This window comes from Phyllopteryx taeniolatus, chromosome 5, assembly GCF_024500385.1.
Source record: "Phyllopteryx taeniolatus isolate TA_2022b chromosome 5, UOR_Ptae_1.2, whole genome shotgun sequence".
NCBI classification, from domain to species: Eukaryota; Metazoa; Chordata; class Actinopteri; order Syngnathiformes; family Syngnathidae; genus Phyllopteryx; species Phyllopteryx taeniolatus.
Window position 1 is genome coordinate 31,153,064 of NC_084506.1, and position 20,226 is coordinate 31,173,289.

At 42.5% G+C, this 20,226-nt stretch overlaps 2 protein-coding genes across 14 annotated transcripts in view; both read left to right on the forward strand.

Annotated features, from left to right (window-relative positions):
- LOC133478613 (pleckstrin homology domain-containing family A member 5-like) overlaps positions 1-11,172 on the forward strand; it is a 91,833-nt gene extending 80,661 nt beyond the window's left edge. For 6 of the 9 annotated variants that reach the window (XM_061774859.1, XM_061774862.1, XM_061774860.1 and 3 more), the window contains 12 exons: positions 435-584; positions 672-773; positions 1,165-1,317; positions 2,076-2,222; positions 2,772-2,886; positions 3,620-3,735; positions 5,906-6,121; positions 6,204-6,365; positions 6,477-6,610; positions 6,774-6,913; positions 8,867-8,948; positions 10,653-11,172. In XM_061774859.1, coding sequence (XP_061630843.1) covers positions 435-584; positions 672-773; positions 1,165-1,317; positions 2,076-2,222; positions 2,772-2,886; positions 3,620-3,735; positions 5,906-6,121; positions 6,204-6,365; positions 6,477-6,610; positions 6,774-6,913; positions 8,867-8,948; positions 10,653-10,710 — 1,575 coding nt within the window. In that variant the 3' untranslated portion in view covers positions 10,711-11,172. The remainder of the gene's footprint in view (positions 1-434; positions 585-671; positions 774-1,164; positions 1,318-2,075; positions 2,223-2,771; positions 2,887-3,619; positions 3,736-5,905; positions 6,122-6,203; positions 6,366-6,476; positions 6,611-6,773; positions 6,914-8,866; positions 8,949-10,652) is intronic. The other 3 variants (XM_061774872.1, XM_061774873.1, XM_061774875.1) reach the window with 1 other exon arrangement.
- Positions 11,173-11,321: 149 nt separating this feature from the next.
- The window catches only part of LOC133478615 (zinc finger protein AEBP2-like), a 47,569-nt gene continuing 38,664 nt past the window's right edge, over positions 11,322-20,226 (forward strand). For 4 of the 5 annotated variants that reach the window (XM_061774877.1, XM_061774876.1, XM_061774878.1 and 1 more), the window contains exons 1-4: positions 11,322-11,571; positions 12,706-13,350; positions 16,534-16,744; positions 19,990-20,097. In XM_061774877.1, coding sequence (XP_061630861.1) covers positions 12,776-13,350; positions 16,534-16,744; positions 19,990-20,097 — 894 coding nt within the window. In that variant the 5' untranslated portion in view covers positions 11,322-11,571; positions 12,706-12,775. Of the gene's footprint in view, positions 11,572-12,705; positions 13,351-16,303; positions 16,450-16,533; positions 16,745-19,989; positions 20,098-20,226 lie in introns of those variants that run through there. The other variant, XM_061774880.1, reaches the window with a different exon arrangement.

Consider the following 20,226-nt stretch of genomic DNA (forward strand, 5'->3'; position numbering starts at 1 on the left):
TCTGTGTGGGCTGGAAGAGGTAAAGAGACCTGCGTTTCTAAGGACGAATGCAAATTTGAAATGTTGACATAAAAGTTAGAATTACTGTCAGCAAAACCCTCGTTAGCATCTAATGAAACCGTGATTAATGGTTAACAGCCAAAAGACCTTGTGTATTATATACAGTATTTCATACTGGTGCGTGGTCATCGCATTGAAATGTGCATATGAGCAGTGTGTCTCCTTGTTGAATAGCAAATAGTGTGTTTTATATACATTGTTCTCAAAATACGTTCTGAACTTAAATCTGTCTTAAAGCATCCTGCTTTTATATGTAAAAATACAATATGGAGCGATAACAGTCAAGGACCAAATTTTGTTGTTAGTCTAACTTTTCCAACTATAGCTGATCAACAAGGCAGATCATATAACTGATGAATTGTGTCTTCCTACAGCATACTCTGGAGACAGCACTGCTGTCAGCCAGCCAGGAGATAGAATTGGGCTCAGACAACTCTGTTGCCATGCAGAGTGTTGTCCAGCAGAGAGACTTACTGCAGAGTGGCTTGCTTAGCACCTGCAGAGAGCTGTCCCGGGTCACAGCTGTAAGACCATCCGTGCGATCCTAAATCTTTTCAAATGTGTTACCTTTTCGAGGGGGGCACAAAAATTGCGTGTCTTTTCCGAACCAGGAATTGGAGCAGTCATGGCGTGAGTATGACCACCTTGAAGGAGCTGTGATTCTAGCAAAATGCAACCTGCTGGAGCAGCTTGAAGCACTGGGCAGTCCACAGGTAGGATTTTTAAAACTATAGCTTCACTGCTTTAATCTCTAAAATAAATATCTCTGTTCAAGCACTAGCATCAATAGACGTGTACTTGATACCTTTTGGCTGTGACAGCTTAGATTGATGAGTGGAGTGATGCTGAAGTCTTTTGTCTTTTCCCTCATCTTGTTTATTCGTGGCTCAACACGACTAAATTCTTTTGCTAATTAGGAATTGAGGGGCTCGAGGGAGCCTCAACATCTCCTTATCAAGCGCAGTGTTACACAATCCGTCACACTGACAGAATGTAAATCTACAACTTTACAACACGCACTTTTTCGTCAATCAATAACCATGCTCCCATTTTACTCGTCTGCTAGGCCCAATTCTGCGCTAATATTTCTCCCTGTTCTCACAGACTGAACCTCCTAGCCAGCAGCACGTGCGCATCCAGAAAGAACTGTGGCAGATCCAAGATGTGATGGAGGTCCTCAATAAACATAAAAACCAGAGAAACACGGATGCCTCCATGGGCTTGTATGGGCCCAACTTCGGCGTGCAGAAAACAGAGGTGAACCACGAAGAAAAGAACTCATTAAAGCAAGCGCGGTGCTCAACAACACCTATTTACATGAGGTCATAGTCACGAATACTGGTCATTTAATTCAATATACAGGGGGTCCTCAGTTTATGATGGTCCCGACATACGACATTTCGAGGTTCCAAACGGTGCTCAATGCACTAGCATGAGAAGACGCATTCAATTATCGCTGCACTGTTTTTTTTTTTTTTTTTATCAATGTCCTAGAATTGTTTTCAATACAAATAGTTAATATAATTTTGACTTTACTACTGTGTTAGTGATATACCAAGGCAAATTCCAACTTGTGTTAAAATTCAGGTTGCGTCACCCCCATAGGAACGGAACTCCGTTGTAAACCTAGGACCCTTTGTAACCAGTCAAATAATAGTTGTACTGTAGTACCATAATATCATAGTACTAGTCAAACTTTTGACTGTTACTGTAATAAATTGTACATATTTAGTATGAATTAATTTATTCTGTAATTATACACTCATATTTCAGCAATTATTTTAAACGTAATTCTAAAATGGCATTTGTACAGATAAAGGCAATCTCTTCACTTAAAACCTTATTTGTAATCAACACCTGAGTGTGTATCACAGTATCGCTCACACAACAACAGAATGTGGAGTTCTTGCCAGTTAAGAGGAGTCTGGACCAGATGGAGGTTGCACAGACCGTGCATGGCGGCGCCGGCATCCTATGTCACCTTGCTTCCTGTCATGCATTGTATAATCCCCCAGGAGGAGGACTTGGTACCCCCACGGCCACCTTTACCCCAGTCATATGAGCCCAACCCCTCAGCAATGCCCCCTCATGCCGGAGTTCGCTCGGCATCCCTCCACAGAACAGAGGACAGGAAGACCAGTCAGAAGAATGGCACACACAGCGTAAGCTTGTCGACCCGCTGACTTTGCCTGCAGCTGTGTCACTGCCTGCTGTGAAGAGTTTTTTTTTTTGTTGTTGTTTTTTTTTCCACTTTTATTTTGAATTCACTTTTTTTTTTTTTTTTTTTACGTTTTTGTTGGATCGCATCCCTTTTTAGTTAATAATTTCATATTTTTTGTTTGGATTAATTTTAAGGAAAAATGCTTTTTAGTGTGTCGCAACCTTTTTTTTTTTTTTTATATAACATTGACAGCTTTTGTTATCCTCTCCTTGGTCGCAAGTCATCCTGGGTCGAATGTGTCTGCTGGCTGCTGTACAACATTGTGTCCATCCGATACAACATGAAATTGTTTCCTGTAAATTCTATACAAGATTGTGTAAAATAACAGCCTAAACCCAAAGCATCATCAAGGATTTCAGGTGCCCCCCCCCCCCCCCCCCCCCCATGGGAGAGGAAAAAAAGCAATCTTTCTTCTTGCTTTGGCACCTTAGTAGTGATGATAAAGCCTTTGCATTCTCAATGTGTGCTGAAGCAGCCATTTATAATTCAGGGGCCGGACTACCGACTGTACAAGAGTGAACCAGAGCTCACCACAGTAACTGAAGTGGACGAGAGCAATGGAGAGGACAGGTCTGAACACCCGTCTGATCATCCTGCAAATAAAGGTACAGAATAATGACAAACCTAAGGTCAGCGGCAGCGACCAATTAATATTTGGCCTAAAACAATTCAATCCACTTTACTGGCACTTCTCAGGGGTTGTCATTGCTCTTACACAAGCAGCACTTAACAATGAGGATTAAAAACAAGGGCAGGCCTTTCTTCTAATCACAAGATGGGTCAGCAACAGTTAAAAGACGTGTTACCATGGATACAGTGGGATTTTGAACGTTGGACTTAATATACAGGGTAGAAACCAAATGCAGTGGAACCTCGATTTAACAGACTACAGATTTAACGGACAGAAAATAATGTCCATTCATACACCAATGAGGTAAGATTGGATAGACTTTAAAACTTTTCAAACATTTTAAAGCTTTTTTTAAATAATGTATTTACAAGAACTATACTGGTTGTTTTTAGCCCACGAAAAAAAATAAACAAAAAACAATAATTTTGTTCCGTACTGGTGTTTTTAGGCCATACAAAAAGTGCTTCGATTTAACGGACAATCTGATTTAACGGTCGACAGGTCCTCCCTATTATTCCGTTAAATCGAGGTTCCACTGTACTACTGAGTTATTTACAGTTTTCTATTTCCTCAACTGTATTCCAGCGGTATATAGCCTCACATTTACTGTGTTGAAACCCTTTTTATTGAATAGTTTAGACTGCATTATTGAAACTTTGGTGTTTGTACTTTTGCCTCACAGTGTTTGCCTCTTCTTCTCCTACCAGGGCTGTCCTACCCAGTAGGCATTGTTCCACCTAGAACCAAATCCCCAGTGCCTGAATCATCCTCCATAGCCTCATATGTTACTCTAAGGAAGAATAAGAAGCCAGAGTCCAAAACAGTGAGTCTTAAAATGATTAAACTAAATCAACCACTAAATATTTAGGAGTTACTGGGTAATTTCTTACACATATTTTAGAGCCACATAAAAAAGTACTCAAAAATATTATTGAATAATTTTGGCTACGCCTCTGTACCATTTGATCATTTGTAAGGGCCTCTTAACGGCCTGTTGTGGTCCTCAAGCTGAAGGTTTAAAACTTGAGCGTGGCAAGTAGGCCACTCACCACATGGCCGGGTGTGACCAGCCCACTCCAAACCCAGCCTCTTGTAAAATGAATGAGAAGCTCAGTTTATGCAGTTTCCACCCACGCAAACTATCAAATATACCAACTGTGTTATTAGTGTCCCACATGGCAGGGTGTGTCCTTTTTTTGCGCAGTTTGTTTCTACATATCTGTTTCGGAAAAAAAATGAAGACAGGCTTTTAATATGAATGAAAACAGATCAACTTTGTAAAATGTCTGCTGCCAAACGTCTAGGCTTTGTTCTAGTTAACTATATTGCCTGTAGTGGTAAGAGAGTGCCTCAAAGAGTTCAACTCAGGCCCTGGGGTACCGGCCCCTTGGACAGCAGCTGCAGCGTCCTGGAGCGCTGGACGGAATCCAGATTTAGCAGCTCCCTCTAGCGTGGCGTCAAACACAGAGTGAACAACTTCACATTGTCAGCCTCTTGTGCTCGGGCATTAAATGGCCCTCCCGTTTCTGTGAGTGCACATACCTGTGCCAGTAGAAGCGTGCCAGTGCATAGCAGCCATTGATTCAAGTTGCTTCCAAAGCACTCACTCTGTTCTGCATGAGTAGACGTTGAAGACCCATTAACTGCCATTATTGTGGCTATTTTTTGTTCCCTGAACTACATGCTCAGAGAAAAAATTATGTGGACAGAAGTATTGGGACACACCTCAGTTCACTGCTCAGTCATGTGGACTACATTGCTTAGTTCTCCTTGAATCTTAAAAGGGCAGAGGACAAAGATGTTAAAAATTGTCTTGATAACTCTAGAACGCCTTTACAAACCACATCTTCCATTTTGAAGTGACTATATAGCAGATATACAGCAGTTAAATCGATAAATATGATTCGGAATGCACCTTCTGCTTTTTTGCATTTAGCGCCTTCCGGTCTTCGGCTCTATCCGGCGGCCCTGTGACGTAACGCTAGCCAAGACGGCCTGTTCAATCCGCATTGTGCGCTATTGTTCCATGATGTTGTTCCCATCCTTGTATATTTGTTGTCGTATGATTTAGCGATGTCACGATGATTTACTGTGTGGCATTTAGTTGTACAAATGGTTCAGGCAGCGGCAAGAGTTTCTTTGGCTTTCCAAGTGAAAAAGGAATACGTGACCGGTGGATAGGGAAAGTCAATTGACAGGGAAAGAAACATGGTCAGCTATGCGTGCGTAGCTCGCTGGGTGGTCCTGTACATCGAAATCCTCCACCTCCTCATATTCCAACACGTTGCTCGCCATTGCGTATAGAGTGTAGTGTAGCTGTGTTCGGCAATTGCAACGTCACCTCTGGTAGCCCTTGCGGTGGATAGAGTAAACCACTCCTCGGTGTCTTGAGCCTCGAGTATGTTCGAGGAGTGCTCAATATGCGTAATGGAAACCTCATTTTTAGCTAAACTATAGTTAAGAACTTGCTGGAAATGACGTACATGTATTACATAACATAAACAATGCAAATTCAATTGAATTGTAACTGACCCCATAACATCTTTGTCCTCCGACCTTTAATTCTTGGACATTTTTAACAATTCTTCCACTTTGTGAACACAGTTTTTCTGTTCCCAGTGCAGAAATCAAATCCCAAAAAGGCACAGTTGGATGGGTTTGATGGGGAAGAACTTTAGAACTGCTACCTCAACCCCATTAAGCACCTTTGGGATGAACTCGAACAAAGATTGTGAGCTCTAGTTGGTCAACATCAGCGCTAGTTGGTTTGCAATAAAATGCAATGGTAAAGCTCTGATACGACCTCCAAAGAGCCAGAATATTAGCGGGACAAGGTTAACAGGCAGTGAAAAATGGGCCATTATTTAGTCATGTGATTAAGGGGTCTGTCTCAGTCGTTTTGTTCACGACTGGTACGGCTTGATTTCTATAAACAGTTTTGACACTCTCAACAAGGCACATTCCTGCTCATGGTTGTCCTTCGTGGCCAACAGGAGCGTCCACACAGCGCCATGGAGCATCAGCTGTGTGCGCTGGAGAGCGGTCGGCCCAGGATGAGTGTGGAGGAGCAGCTGGAGAGGATTCGCCGCCACCAGCAGGGTGCCCTCAGGGAGAAGAAAAAGGCCATCCGCATCCGGGGCAGCAGCGAGGAGAATGCGCTGTCCCGAAGCAATTCATTTACTAAAGACAACCATTCACGCGATGTGCAGGTACAGAAACGAATGCTATTCCAACACGGAATCAGTCCTGGACTCTTATCATGTGATCTGTTCTTTTCTGAATATTGAGCAGTCTCAAATGAGGCGTAGAGAAGATGTGATGAGCACCGATATTCTGGCGCTAGAGGCCTCACTTAGGCAGCAGGAGGTGGTGAGGGAGCAGGAGACGCCCGCCGAGGAAATAGCACGTCTCAAAGAAGCCTCAAACTTAGACCGCTTTAATGTGGTTCGAGAAGTATGGCTGAATCACTCTCACACCAGACGTTTAACCTTCACAGGAAAGTGCTTGGAAATTATTGACAGACGAATTGAATATGCTGCTCGCTCTCTCTCTCGCTTGCTGCAGCTATCTGTGCCTGAAAAAGTCCTGATACCGGAACGCTACGTGGAGTCTGACCCAGAGGAGGCACTGAGCCCAGAGCAGGAGGCTGACAAGCAGAGGAAAGTTGACCGCATCAAAGCCCTCATTGCCAAAAACAGGTAAACCCATAATTTGTCATTGTAGACAAGTTATGCTTGAACGTCTTGACATTTGATTCGGTTCCTCTGTTCAATGTGCATACAATTAAGTTAAGTAGAAGATACTCTGTTTTCTTAACAGTCTGTTATTGTTGTTCATCTAACACATACGTGTCTTCCCTAGCATGCAGAATCCAATGCCCACCGTAGCGTTAAGCCCAGTGGAGACTGAAGAGGAAATTACAATCCAAGAGAAAGAAAAGATGATTAATATTTCTTACGAGCTGGCAGCAGAGGCCTCCAAACGTAGCAAGCTGGTCGCAGGTAGGCTGCAAACAAAAGAGGACATTCGTGGGAGGGGGTTGAATCAAGACTGGAAATCCCAGTAGAAGCTTGTTAAAGGCCCATCAAAATCAACAGTTGTAATTATGTGCCTCTTTCGTTGTTCTCTCATTACCACCCTCATATTTGCTTAGTGTTTATTATATCTTCAAACTCCTAACAAGTTGTAGAAAAACAGTACATGCAACGTACACTTATGCATACCTGCCAAACCTTGCGTCACTCTACAAGGTTTATAAAATGTTTATTGATGTGGTTGAAGTTTGTAAAGCTTTACTGCGCCATACTCGGATGCTTCTAGTACCGGGTGTCCCTTAAGAGTGCATACAAAGGAAAAATATTTTTGGATTTAAGCCATTTTCTATAAAATGCTCCACATGACTACTATTGTTTTGAAAACACATTCGATCAAACCATTAACGCACGAAGATAAGATAAGATGGAGCTTCATCTTGCTGAAACTAAACTGGGACATTACCATCCTCGTTTAGCAGGGATAGAAAAATCTCTTCTTGCAACATTTTAAGATTTTCACCATTTAGATTTCCATATTAAAAAAATAATAATAATAATAATCTGACTCATCCAGTGAGGATTAAGATTATTCTAATCACTGTTTTGCTGATAAACGTCTCCATTAGTGGAGGACACACACTGAAATGTGTTTTAAATGCAACACTAGTCATGTAGACTATATTATATAAATGTTTTTAATTTTTAAAAAAAAGTTTATTTTTCCAGTGTATGGAAACCAGCTAAAAAAAACACAAACAAAAAACACCCTTAGTATGATTCATCGTAGGTGTACACCTTTGCACAAATACACGAAAATAAACATTGTTCAATAAATTCATTATTAATCGTCAAAAAATTAAACCTTTCCAAGGCACAGATTTGTAAAAACATTATATTGAATCTGATTGTTTTTGCAGGTGGTACCTAAATCAGTGTCTGATGAATGTACTGTACACGATATTTTAATTAAATATTGTTGCAGGAGTGTGAGGATATTCACTAGGCAGACTAACTTCTCCAGTTTTTTTGTGTGTTCCGTATCGGAATTGCTTTTCCATTTAGAGAGATATGCTGGCTTGACTTAAATGAGCACTTCAGCCTAGCAAGACTGTGGCTTCAGTTGCCCACTTGAAAGTGTATGCGCATCAGTGACTAAAACTGGTGTTCTGTCACTGATGTTCTCTGAGTTATGGTCTGGTCCATGGCTCTAATTAGTGGTAGAAGCAGTAGATGTTAAATAAAAGGGATGCACTGAGATGGACAACGGGATGCAGATGTGAAGCTCGCTACAAATACATTGAGAGCTGGACATTCAGATGCGTGAAACAAACTGAGTAAGAAGCCCAATCAGTGTGGCTGAAGTGTTCATCGAAAAGTAGCCACATGGGCTGTGGGCTTGCTCCCATACCTTTGTACACTATATGGACAAATGTACTGGGACACCTGGCACCAACCCCTAGTGACCGTTAAGATGGAAGAAAATATGAAGTTGAAGACTTATGATTGATTGTAGAATGTGTCACTGGGAATATTTGGTCATGTGAGTTCAGACAACACTGATGTACTCAATCTTTTTCCAGCAACAAGAGAGCGTAGAATTGTTAATTAGGCCTTTGCTGACTAGGATCAACAGCGCGGAAAAATACTCAACTTTTGGTATCAAGCCTGTTAATAAATAATTAACAAGAGCCTGTGTCTCAATGCTTTTGTCCTTTTTGGTCATAAGAATTATTTCCTCACATACACATTTGACAATAGTTTTGCTACATACAGTAGATACATTTAAAATGGAGTGGAACATTCAATTTTGCCATCGATGTGAGGTGTGTGTTGTTTGATCATTTCGTCACAAGCTGTCATAACATGTTCTGTCCTTTTTTGGGTGTGCTGTGGTGTTCAACATATTTTGTTTTGTTGCAGTGAAAAGCCCATCGCCATCTTCCCCACTCCCCCCACCATCTCCTAACACCCCGCCTCAGCTCGCTGACGGTTCTCACTTCATGTGTGTGTAGTAGCATCAGTAAGGGCATTCATCACCTGTTGTCTTTTGTCCACCCTCTTTACGCTTGAGTGTCCACATTGTTGTTTTAGTGTTCGTCATGTAACGTAATTTCTCGTGTATAATGCACTTTTTTTTGCCCCAAAAATGTCAATAGTGTGCATTATAAATAGGTATAGGGGAAAATTATCCCCAGATTATGTCCCAGATTATCGCAGTACTCGTCACTTTAAACCGCATACACTCCTTGAAGTCTCAGTGCCCTTTGCACAATGGTCATTGCACCGGACTATTGCGATATTAGCCATTCGAACTGAGGACTCTGCATCTTTTTGCACAATTGTTGTTGTTTTTTGTCATTGTCTTTATGTCTCCAAAGTGTTCTGTAAATTGACTGTCTGTTGTACTAGAGCGGCTCCAACTACCGGAGACAAATTCCTTGTGTGTTTTGGACATACTTGGCAAATAAAGATGATTCTGATTCTGATTCTGATTCTGAAATGAAAACAAAACTTTCACATTTTGGAAATGTATGCCGCCATCTAGAGGTTATGAAAAAGCTGTACATTTTCATTTGAATATGCCACAGCCACCTATGAGAAAGGTGGACACTTTCATTCTAATATGCCACCGCCAGCTAGAGGTTATGAAAAAGGTGTAGCCTCCACTTTCATTCCAATAGGACAGGGGTACGTATGACTGCATATATGTACAGTTGTGCTCATAAGTTTACATATACCCTGGCAGAATTTGTGAAGTATTGTTTTTTCAAATACGACTGATGACTGAACAACAACCATCATTAATTTATTTATGGTTGTGTTTTGTTTAATGATAATGAAATGCTTGACAGTTTAATTTGAATCCCATCCATCCATCCATTTTCTTTACCGCTTATCCTCACAAGGGTGGCGGGCTGCTGGAGCCTATCCCAGCTATCTTCGGGCGGGAGGCGGGGTAAACCCTGAACCAGTCGCCACCCAATCGCAGGGCACATAGAAACAAACAACCATTCGCACTCACAATCACACCTACGGGCAATCCAGAGTCTCCAATCAACCTACCACGCATGTCTCTGGGATGTGAGAGGAAACCGGAGTACCCGGAGAAAACCCACCTAGGCACGGGGAGAACATGCAAACTCCACACAGGCGGGGCCGGGATTTGAACCCTGCTCCCCAGAACTGTGAGGCAGATGTGCTAACCAGTCGTCCACCGTGCCGGCTAATTTGAAACCCATTTAAAATAAAATTAAATGTGTTTCGCCCTGCCATTCATGGTTTTTTGTTTTTTTTTAAAGAATGGCGCCCATCTTACAAATTCTGCCTGGGTAATCAAACATATGAGCAAAACTGTGTGCTTTCTCATTTACTAAATAAAAGTAGGACTGTGAATTTCAAAATAAAAAGTATTTGAGAAAAATAAAAAAAAAAATACAGATAATACTTCATGTTTTGATCATATGGGTCGAAGCAAAATCATGCATTGTAAAAATACATTATACATAGGTAGAAGGGTTTTCCAGAATTTTGAGTTAAACTTTGGAGGTGCGCATTATATATACATGGGTGCGCATTATACGCGAGAAATTACAGTACTTTTGTTTGTCTTTTTTTAATAACTGGGAAGCTGAACAAGGGTTATGCCACTTAGATGTATTTGTGCATCCATATCAAGCTTGATATAACCTTTTCTTTCTCTCCTCAGCACAAGCTCTGGCCTCAGTCAAAACGTACACATGAAGGAATTAGCAGTGGACACATAACCACGGACACGAGCATCCCCGAGGTCTTAACCTAACCTGCGTGTGATCACTGTGACATCTGAAGCACCCTCCATGTTGCCACAACCAATAACATTTCATTTCTTTGGGACTCTCCTACTGCTTTTGTTTTGTTCTTAACATTGGAAAGTTGTATCTACCCTTTTTAATTATTTATATAGATTAACAGGTATTCTTCGATCTTTTGGTTGGTCTGTTATTATTTAAGCATTCATATTTAACCATTTACAGTGGAAATATTTGCTGCTTGGTAATTTGAGCATATAAAACATAATGAACAGAAGCCCCACTTTGGTACTACAGACTAATTTGATTCCTGTTTCTCTGTTGTAATTATTTAAAATGACACGCTGCAGTCCATGTTAAAATACTGTTGTATGGATGTTCTGGTTTAAGTCTCTCTAGACTTGTTTTTTGTAATTGCTGAGAGTTATATTTAAGATAGATTAAAAAAAAAAAAAGTCTACATTTGGTTCTATTTTATAACGTAGGTTTTTGTAGGTCGAGAACGAAAGGAAAATACTAGCACATGTAAAAATAATAATTAAAAAAAGCAATAACGCAAACGTTTGTGGATGTGGGTTGCATATTTCTCAGTTGTACAAAGTGTAATTAAGAGGCTTACTATGTATATAATGGTCTTGCTACAGCAGGATGGGAGCATGTATCCAACATTTTACAGACATTTAATTTACAAATGTTCATATCCCATTTGTTTTATATCATATTAAGTAAATGTTTGTTCTTAAAAAAGTGTGTTTCGTGTTCTCCTTGTTCCCACCCGATGAAGATCAACTCCAAGCCCCAACTGTGGAGATATTACCACAACTGGAAGAATTCCAGGTAACAAAATTATATTTTCAACCATCCATTCATTTTTTTTTTTTTTTTTTTAATATCACGTGTTCTTATTAGGGTCATGGGTGAGCAGTAGCCCATCCCATCTTACTTTGAGGCAGAGGCGGGGTACCACCCTGGACTGGTTGGCAGTCAATCGCGGGCACATTACCATTTACACACACACACCTACGAACAATTTAGTGAACCAATGAACTAACTATTTACAAAGTGGGAGGAAGTCAAGAGGCAAACCATGCAAAGCACACGGAGATTACGGAAACTTAATTGGAAGGCAGGGGCAGAGATCGGAAACCAGTGTTAACCATTGTAATATGTGCTGCAGTAATTTTTGAATAGATTAAATATGGATCTGAATACATTTTAAACTACTAAATAAACCACTGATGAGTAAACGAAATGAAATCCAGTTTATAAATAGAGGCATGGCGCCCTCGTGTGGTCACACTGCCTACCAACAAATTGGTCCTGGGAAATAAAACGCTGTTTGCTTCCTGTAATCTACCGATTGACACTTTATACTAAATAATCGTCGGCCATAGTGTACATAAGACCACGTATACAATCGAGATGCAATTCAAGAGCTGTATCCTAAGGTGAAACCTTAATAATGCGCAGTTTTGATTGACTCAATATGAGTCAATTGTGGGTATTTAAAAGAGCTATTACAGAAATTGAGCTAGACGAAGTAGTTCTGAGCATCCCAGACGGAGAGCGAGAGAGAGTCGTGATTGGTGCAGATTGCAATGGAAATAGGGGTGATGGGTAAGTACGGCATCTAGGAAAGGAACTTGGACTTTGCAAAAAGGATGGAAATGGCTGGAGTGAACACTTTTGGACTGATTCTGAAGGCCCTATATTGACATTGCAGTATATATAAAGGCGGATGTTAAAAACGAAACAAACAAATAAAAATACAACCAGTGTAAGCATGTGTAGCCAAGAGAAAGGCGACGGAATGAAGAGAAATATTTTTTTCATGGAACAAATGTTCGAATGTAGCTTGTAAATGTAGATCAGTGCTTGTGGAAATAAAACCACTACTGTATTTTGAAGAATGACAGTAACACATGGAGTTGTTAAATGCCAAGTTCATGTGTCCCTTCTGTCCAATCACAGGACAGCTTGCGTGACGCCCCGCCCCTTCTAGTGACGGTCCAATTTTGACACGGAAAGTGCTTCACGCGTGATGGCTGCCACTGAAATGGCGGCTGCTGCCTCCGAGATAACTCTTGCGGTGATGGACGAGAGCCGTGGTGCCGTCGAGAATAAAATGGATACCGTTGGCGACTGCCCAAACGAAGCGGAAACAGGAGCGCCAGCTGGCTGCGGGCAGCCGAAAATGGCTGAACTCGAGGCTGAGGCCAGCGAGGCTCCGGAGCAGGCCGCGAGCGAGGCGCCGCCGCCGCCGCCGCCGCCGCCGCCGCCTCCGACTGACGTTCCAGAATCGGTCAAACAGGAGGCCACATCCCCTCCCCCAGATGTGGAGCTACCTTCCGAGGAGGTGCCGCCGGAGCCCCAGCAGAACTATGCGGATGTCAACGGCGAGCACTTAAACTGTGGCACGGAGAAAGATGCTAAAGCGGAGCCCGGTGAGGAGAGCCGGTGTTCGGGTATGGAGGACTGCGACAAGAGCAAACCCAGTTGCGAAGACGGCGACAAACTGAACGGCGGAGACGCCGCGTTGGGGGACAAGAGGCGGCCGAGCGTGGAGATCTCCTCCTCCGACGGTGAACCGCTGAGTCGCATGGACTCTGAGGACAGGTACAAAAAAGTTAGGCCAGCCGCTTTTACTTGTCACTGCGACCCCAGTTGGGCGGCCCAGTTCCACTGGGGGGTGGGGCATAACTTTCATCTCTTACTAAAACATAAACAGACATATCAAACATATTCGTATTTCCAAACATAAGAAAAAATCCCACCAATAACCAATTGTAGAACTGCTGTCAACCAGCATTGCGAACTCCACCAATGGAACTGGCAATGGGATTGAAATAGGAACATTTCAGGTTTCTTTTACGGGTCACAAACTTTTTATTCCGCATGGTGGAATGCCTGAAAACAGTTTCTGTTCTTGTTCAGGCAACGGTGGACTTTGCATTTCTCACAGTCCACATATTGGCATAGTGGCCTGTGCAGAACCTGCATCGCTGTTGGGTTTGCCATGTTGGGAAATGGTCACGGGCATCCTTTTTCATATTAGGTGGCACCGCAGTGGTTTTCCTCTTGCGAGGATTGTCTGGTGTTGCTTCGAGAGAAGATAATGTCCTGCCACACTATTTGAACCCTAAAATGAACCCCATCACCCTTTAAACCTCTGATCTTGAAATCGCTCCTGCTAAAATCTGTGCCAAAGTTACACAAGAACAAACCAAAAAAAACACAAAAATATATTTTAATAATGTTGAGATACTGTATTGAAATCTTTTTTTTTTTTTTTTTTTTTCCATTACCAACCCCATAGTTATCTGTCAATTTGTTGTGTGTATGTAATAATATGATGACGAGATTCTACACTTACTGTACATGTAGTGTCATGCTCAAGACCGAAACAAGCAGAGACCAAAATCATAAACATCGATTTTAAAAACCATGACAAGGTTGAACAGTTAAAGAGCATTCTCTCTTTACATTTAACAGGCAAAAATATGGTGTATGCAACTCTATCAGCCCTCTGAGGGGAAACTACAACTACAATGTGGCCTGCCTTGAAATTGATATTGGCACCCCTGGTTTAAGTACAGTGGTACCTACTACCTCGACCCATGAGTGACCCAATTTACAAGCTTTTTGAGATACAAGCTGTTGGGTTTTTGTTATTTTTGTTGTTTGTTTGTCTTGAGTTGTGAGCAAAAAAAAAAAAGAGTTACAAGTGCTTAGTGATGCCAGTGAATTTCACAACAAACAGCGGGAATCCCAATATGCTCGATCCTCCCTCTTCACCCTGATCCGAACAGCAAAAATCTGTGAGTAATTCTTCATCTTCAGTGTCTGAGTTTAAAAGTGGGGCGATTTTGGCATCAAGCATGCCCGGATCCCTCTCGTACTCATCAGAGTCAGTCTCGTAGCTGTTCAGTGATGATTCCGACCTTCGTAAAAGCTCGGACGACACTTGAGACTGATACCTTGGCCCAGGCATGCAGGATCCATTGGAAAATAGTGGTGTAACTCGCCCAGCGTTTTCTCCCTGTTTTGGTGAATTAGTTGACTTCATTTGAGTTTTGACAGTATCGGTGAGATGGGCGCGCATGGACTCGCAGATCAATAGGGATGGAGATTTGTGGAAAAAGCCACCCGGTCTCTTGAAGTAAACTTCTTTCAGCCACTCACTCATCTTCTCCTTGTCCATCCAGCACTTTGGGTTACCCTTGATGATGACGCCGTCTGGAAACTATTCTTTTGGCAGTCTTCCTTTAGAAAATGACCAGTTTGAAATCCGCTTCGTAAGCATGTCTCTTTATAGGTGCCATTTTGGGGTCCTTATACACACACCATAATATTATGTTGAAGCACAGTACGTATTACTCTGCGAGGCTCCTGACTACGGCAGCCGTAATGCTCCAACAAGCCATCAAGCAGTGTGGCTTTGTAGCTTACCAAAGTCGTACTAAAACATTTTGACAGATTTTTGAGGATCGGTTCGAGGTCAGTAAGCACAACCAGAATTAATACACAAGGCGCACTGTCGATTTTTGAGAAAATTCAAGAATTTTAAGTGTGCCTTATAGTCCGAAAAATACGGTACATCACTGACATAGATGAACAAAGATATAATATTTGCAGTAACTGAATAATTTTTGGACCCACTTAGTGCAATTAGAGAATCTTTTGATGATCTCTCACAGCACACTGGTCTGAAATTACTGCCTTACATTGAGCAGCTAACTGTTACCAGCTGATCAGCTGTTAACTTTCCCCTTTGCCAATTGCAATCCAGACCTTTCTCTGTATCATCTTGAGAAGTTTATAACACAGCATTCTCCGGTGTTCACCCCACAAGGAGCCCTGCTTGCCTGTAGGCCGTCTACTGGAATCTTTCATTATGGTGTTGTACACTATCAAGCCAGCTGGCAGGCAATGCTAGCTACCTCTCTGCTAACATGGCACCTTAAGAGGAGCAGGGTGTTTGGGTGGAGCTTAGGGCAGTACAACGTGCAAATAGTTTTTCAGCGAATAATTAAGTGCTACAGAAGGATTTGCGAGTGAGGTGCACAAACATTAAAGTTCCCCTATTTCGGCTATTTAGACCTCCATAGAGTGACTCTCTAACATGGACTTGGTATAAAAGTGTCAATTTCATTTCAACAATTACCACCCTGGACTGGTTGGCAGTCAATCGCGGGCACATTTGTCATACGAGTGTCCAGAAAAGGCCCATCTGACAGCTACTTCTGTTTGACCCAATTATGTATCTGCTTTAACCATATTTGGCTCAGACCACTGTCTTTCCTCTGATTGGTTGCCTCCATGTACAAGACCCACTTGTGAAAGCACACGTGTTTATGTTGACAGCGCTTGCTCGGGAGCGGAGGGTTAGGCGGACATCTTCGCTAGTGACATAGATAAACTTGAGAAATTCGAATGACCTGGTTTCAGGGCTCTCATTTACTGAGGCACCATAGAGCCAATATAACTCCCAAATACAAGAAAAAGTTGGTTTGGTGAAATATGCAACCTGTAAAAAAGTAAAATGTTCATAATATGTCCCCTTTAACAGGTGTTGTCGCAATACTTTTGTCCGCATGTTCGATGTGCCATGAGTTGTGAGAAGCACCAAGCATGGAGAATCAGCCTCAGCCGGCATTCTTTCCCGCTTAGTACCCCATATGGGTCGTCCTATTGGCACCTGTTGTTCACGAATGTGTAAGGCTTTAATGTTTCATGCACATTGTCAGTGTCACTGAATTATTTAACCTTTCACCCCATACACCACCGCTCTCTCCTCAGCATAAGCAGCACCCTGATGGAGATGGAGAGCACAGTGTCAAGTGGGCGCTCCACCCCAGCTATGATGAACGGACAGGGCAGTGCCAGCTCCTCTGCTGTTAAGGCCGTTGCCTACTCCTGTTGCTGGGACCTTTGTCTTCAGTACTTCAACTCAAGCCCTGATCTTGCTGAACATATCAGGGGCATCCATGTGGACGGACAAAGAGGAGGGGTCAGTACATTTGAACGTGAACACTTTCCTCATTGGGCTTTCTTTTCGGCGATAAAGCTGGTCAACTTCCAATTTGTTCATTTGGTTCGAAACGATTGTTTGAATCAACTTTCATACAAGCATATACAGTGGGGCAAAAACGCATTTAGTCAGCCACCAATTGTGCAAGGTTTCCCACTTAAAAAGTTGAGAACAAAGTTCCTCCACCTGCTCCCTGCTTTCACTGCAGATCACAATGTCATCTGCAAACATCATGGTCCACGGGGATTCCAGTCTAACCTCATCTGTCAGCCTATCCATCACCACTGCAAACAGGAAGGGGCTCAGTGCTGATCCCTGATACAGTCCCACATCCACCTTAAATTCGTCTGTCACACCTACAGCACACCTCACCACTGCAGATGTCCTGTATTATTCTAACATACTTCTCTGCCACTTAAGAGTTCCGCATGCACTACCACTGTTCCTCTCTGGGTACTCTGTCATAGGCTTTCTCTAGATCTACAAAAACACAATGTAGCTCCTTCTGACCTTCTCTGTATTTTTCCATCAACATCCACAAGGCAAATAATGCATCTGTGGTACTCTTTCTAGGCATGAAACCATACTGTTGCTCGCAAATACTCACTTCTGTCCTGAGTCTAGCCTCCACTACTCTTTCTCATAACTTCATTGTGTGGCTCATCAACTTTATTCCTCTTGTTCCCACAGCTCTGCACATCACCCTTGTTCTTAAAAATGGGCACCAGAATACCTTTCCTCCATTCCTCAGGAATCTTCTCACACGCTAGAATTCTATTGAACAAGCTGGTCAAAAACTCCACAGCCACCTCTCCTAGATGCTTCCATACCTCCTCAGAAATGTCATCAGGACCAACTGCCTTTCCATTTGTCATCCTCTTTAATGCCTTTCTAACTTCCCCCTTACTAATCATTGCAACTTCCTGGTCCACCACACTTGCTACTTCTACTCTCCCTTCTCTCTCATTTTCCTCATTCATCAACTCCTCGAAGTATTCTTTCCATCTATCTAGCACACTACTGGCCCCAGTCAACATATTTCCATCTCTATCCTTAATCACCCTAACCTCCTGCAGATCCTTCCCATCTCTATCCCTCTCTCTGGCCAACCTGTATAGATCCTTTTCTCCTTCTTTAGTGTCCAACCTGGCATACATGTCATCATATGCCTCTTGTTTGGCCTTTGCCACCTCGACCTTTTCCCTATGTCGCATCTCAATGTATACCTTTCGCCTCTCCTCGGTCCTCTCAGTGTCCCACTTCTTCTTAGCTAACCTTTTTCCTTGTGTGATTTCCTGCACTGTGAGGTTCCAGCACCAAGTCTCCTTCTCTCCCTTCCTGCCAGAAGATACACCAAGTACTCTCCTGCCTGCCTCTCTGATCACCTTGGCTGCAGTGGGCCAGTCTTCTGGAAGCTCCTCCTGTCCAGCGAGAGCCTGTCTCACCTCTTCCCGAAAAGCTGCACAACACTCGTCCTGTCTTAGCTTCCACCACATGGTTCTCTGCTCTGCCTTTGTCTTCCTAAACTTCCTCCCCACCACCAGAGTCATCTTACACACCACCATCCTATGCTGTCTAGCCACACTCTCCCCTAGCACCACCTTACAGTCAGTAACCTCCTTCAGATTACATCGTCTGCACAAGATGTAATCCACCTGCGTGCTTCGACCTCCGCTCTTGTAGGTCACCCTATGTTCCTGCCTCTTCTGGAAAAAAGTGCTCACTACAGCCATTTGCATCCTTTTTGCAAAGTCTACCAGGTGAGATCTTGCGTGGAGCCCCAGATCGAGGGAGATTATCAGTGGTTTTGTATGTCTTCCATTTTCTAATAATTGCTCCCACAGTTGATTTCTTCACACCAAGCTGCCTACCTATTGCAGATTGTCTTCCCAGCCTGGTGCAGGTCTACAATTTTGTTTCTGGTGTCCTTTGACAGCTCTTTGGTCTTGGCCATAGTGGAGTTTGGAGTGTGACTGTTTGAGGTTTTGGACAGGTGTCTTTTATACTGATGATTTCAAACGGGTGCTATTAATACAGGTAACGAGTGGAGGACAGAGGAGAGTCTTAAAGAAGAAGTTACAGGTCTGTGAGAGCCAGAAATCTTGCTTGTTTGTCGGTGACCAAATACTTATTTTGCATCATAATTAGCTAATAAGTTCTTTAACAATCAGACAGATAATTTTTTTTCCCCCTCATTTTATCTCTCCTAGGCGAGGTATACCTATGATAAAAATTACAGGCCTCTCATCTTTTTAAGTGGGAGAACTTGCACAATTGGTGGCTGACAATACTTTGTTGCGCCACTGTATGTACATGGAACTAGACAGTCCAAAAAAAATCGGACAAAGGAATTAAATCTGAATTGGGCAGTTGGACCTTAAGCATAAATACAGCCTTAAAAATGAGGCAAATGTACTGAGAGATACTTATCACATTCCTTAATGCAGCAATATGCACTGACTACTGGCGAGGCTCCTGTTTTGGGGTGTGTCCAGTTACATTAAAAACAGGCAGTTGCCTTACTGTTAATGTCATCAGATTTGTCCTCTTTGCTAACGCCGGTACATTTCTGTGGTGACATCACATTAAAAACATTTTTTTAACAACAGTCCCAATCCCAAGGTTTATTTTATTTATTTTGGGCCACTTAGGTTCACCACCCTCACGTTCTGCACTGTGGTATATTTCCTGCTGTGGTCTGTTACGTGCATCAGTGAATGTGAGTGCAGTTGGCTGCTAGTTCAGGCTAGCCAGTCTACACATTGAGTGCCTCGGCGTCAGTTTTGGCTAAAGCAGCTCCTGTATAAATGTACTACGTTTTTCTTTCTTTTGTTACCGTTTGTTCTATAAACCATAGGAAGTGCACAGGTGGTTACTTCAATCCTTGACCACTTGCGGGATAGTTCTAAACAGAATGGTGCACGCGCCTGCAATAAAATATGGCCTTGATCCCTGCAACACTTAGAGGCAGAGATTTTGCGTCGGCTTTTTTGTAATTGAGTTATTTGAGTAATCGTTTTAAAGAATTACTTGTGAAAATAGTTCAGTTCTTGTTCTTGAAATGGGTTTTCATCTGTGTGCTGTTTTGAATTTCATTAATTCCTAGCACAAGTCTTTTTGTCTTTTAGAGAAACTTCCCAAATGCCATTTTAAAGTCTGTCCGCAAAGACGCACCCTTAAAAATCTGTCGTCTTTACAGTCCCTTTCTCCATCTTGCTCTTCAGGTGTTTGTGTGTCTGTGGAAGGGTTGCAAGGTCTACAACACCCCATCTACCAGTCAGAGTTGGCTTCAGAGACACATGCTGACCCACAGTGGAGATAAGCCCTTCAAGGTAAAAAACATCCAAATATACTGAATGACACCCTTGAACACGCATAGTTTTTTTTCACCGCAGTTAAGATACTTGTCTTTGCTGAAAACAGCGCATCCACGGTGCTCGAAATCCCTGTCTTGTGCTCCG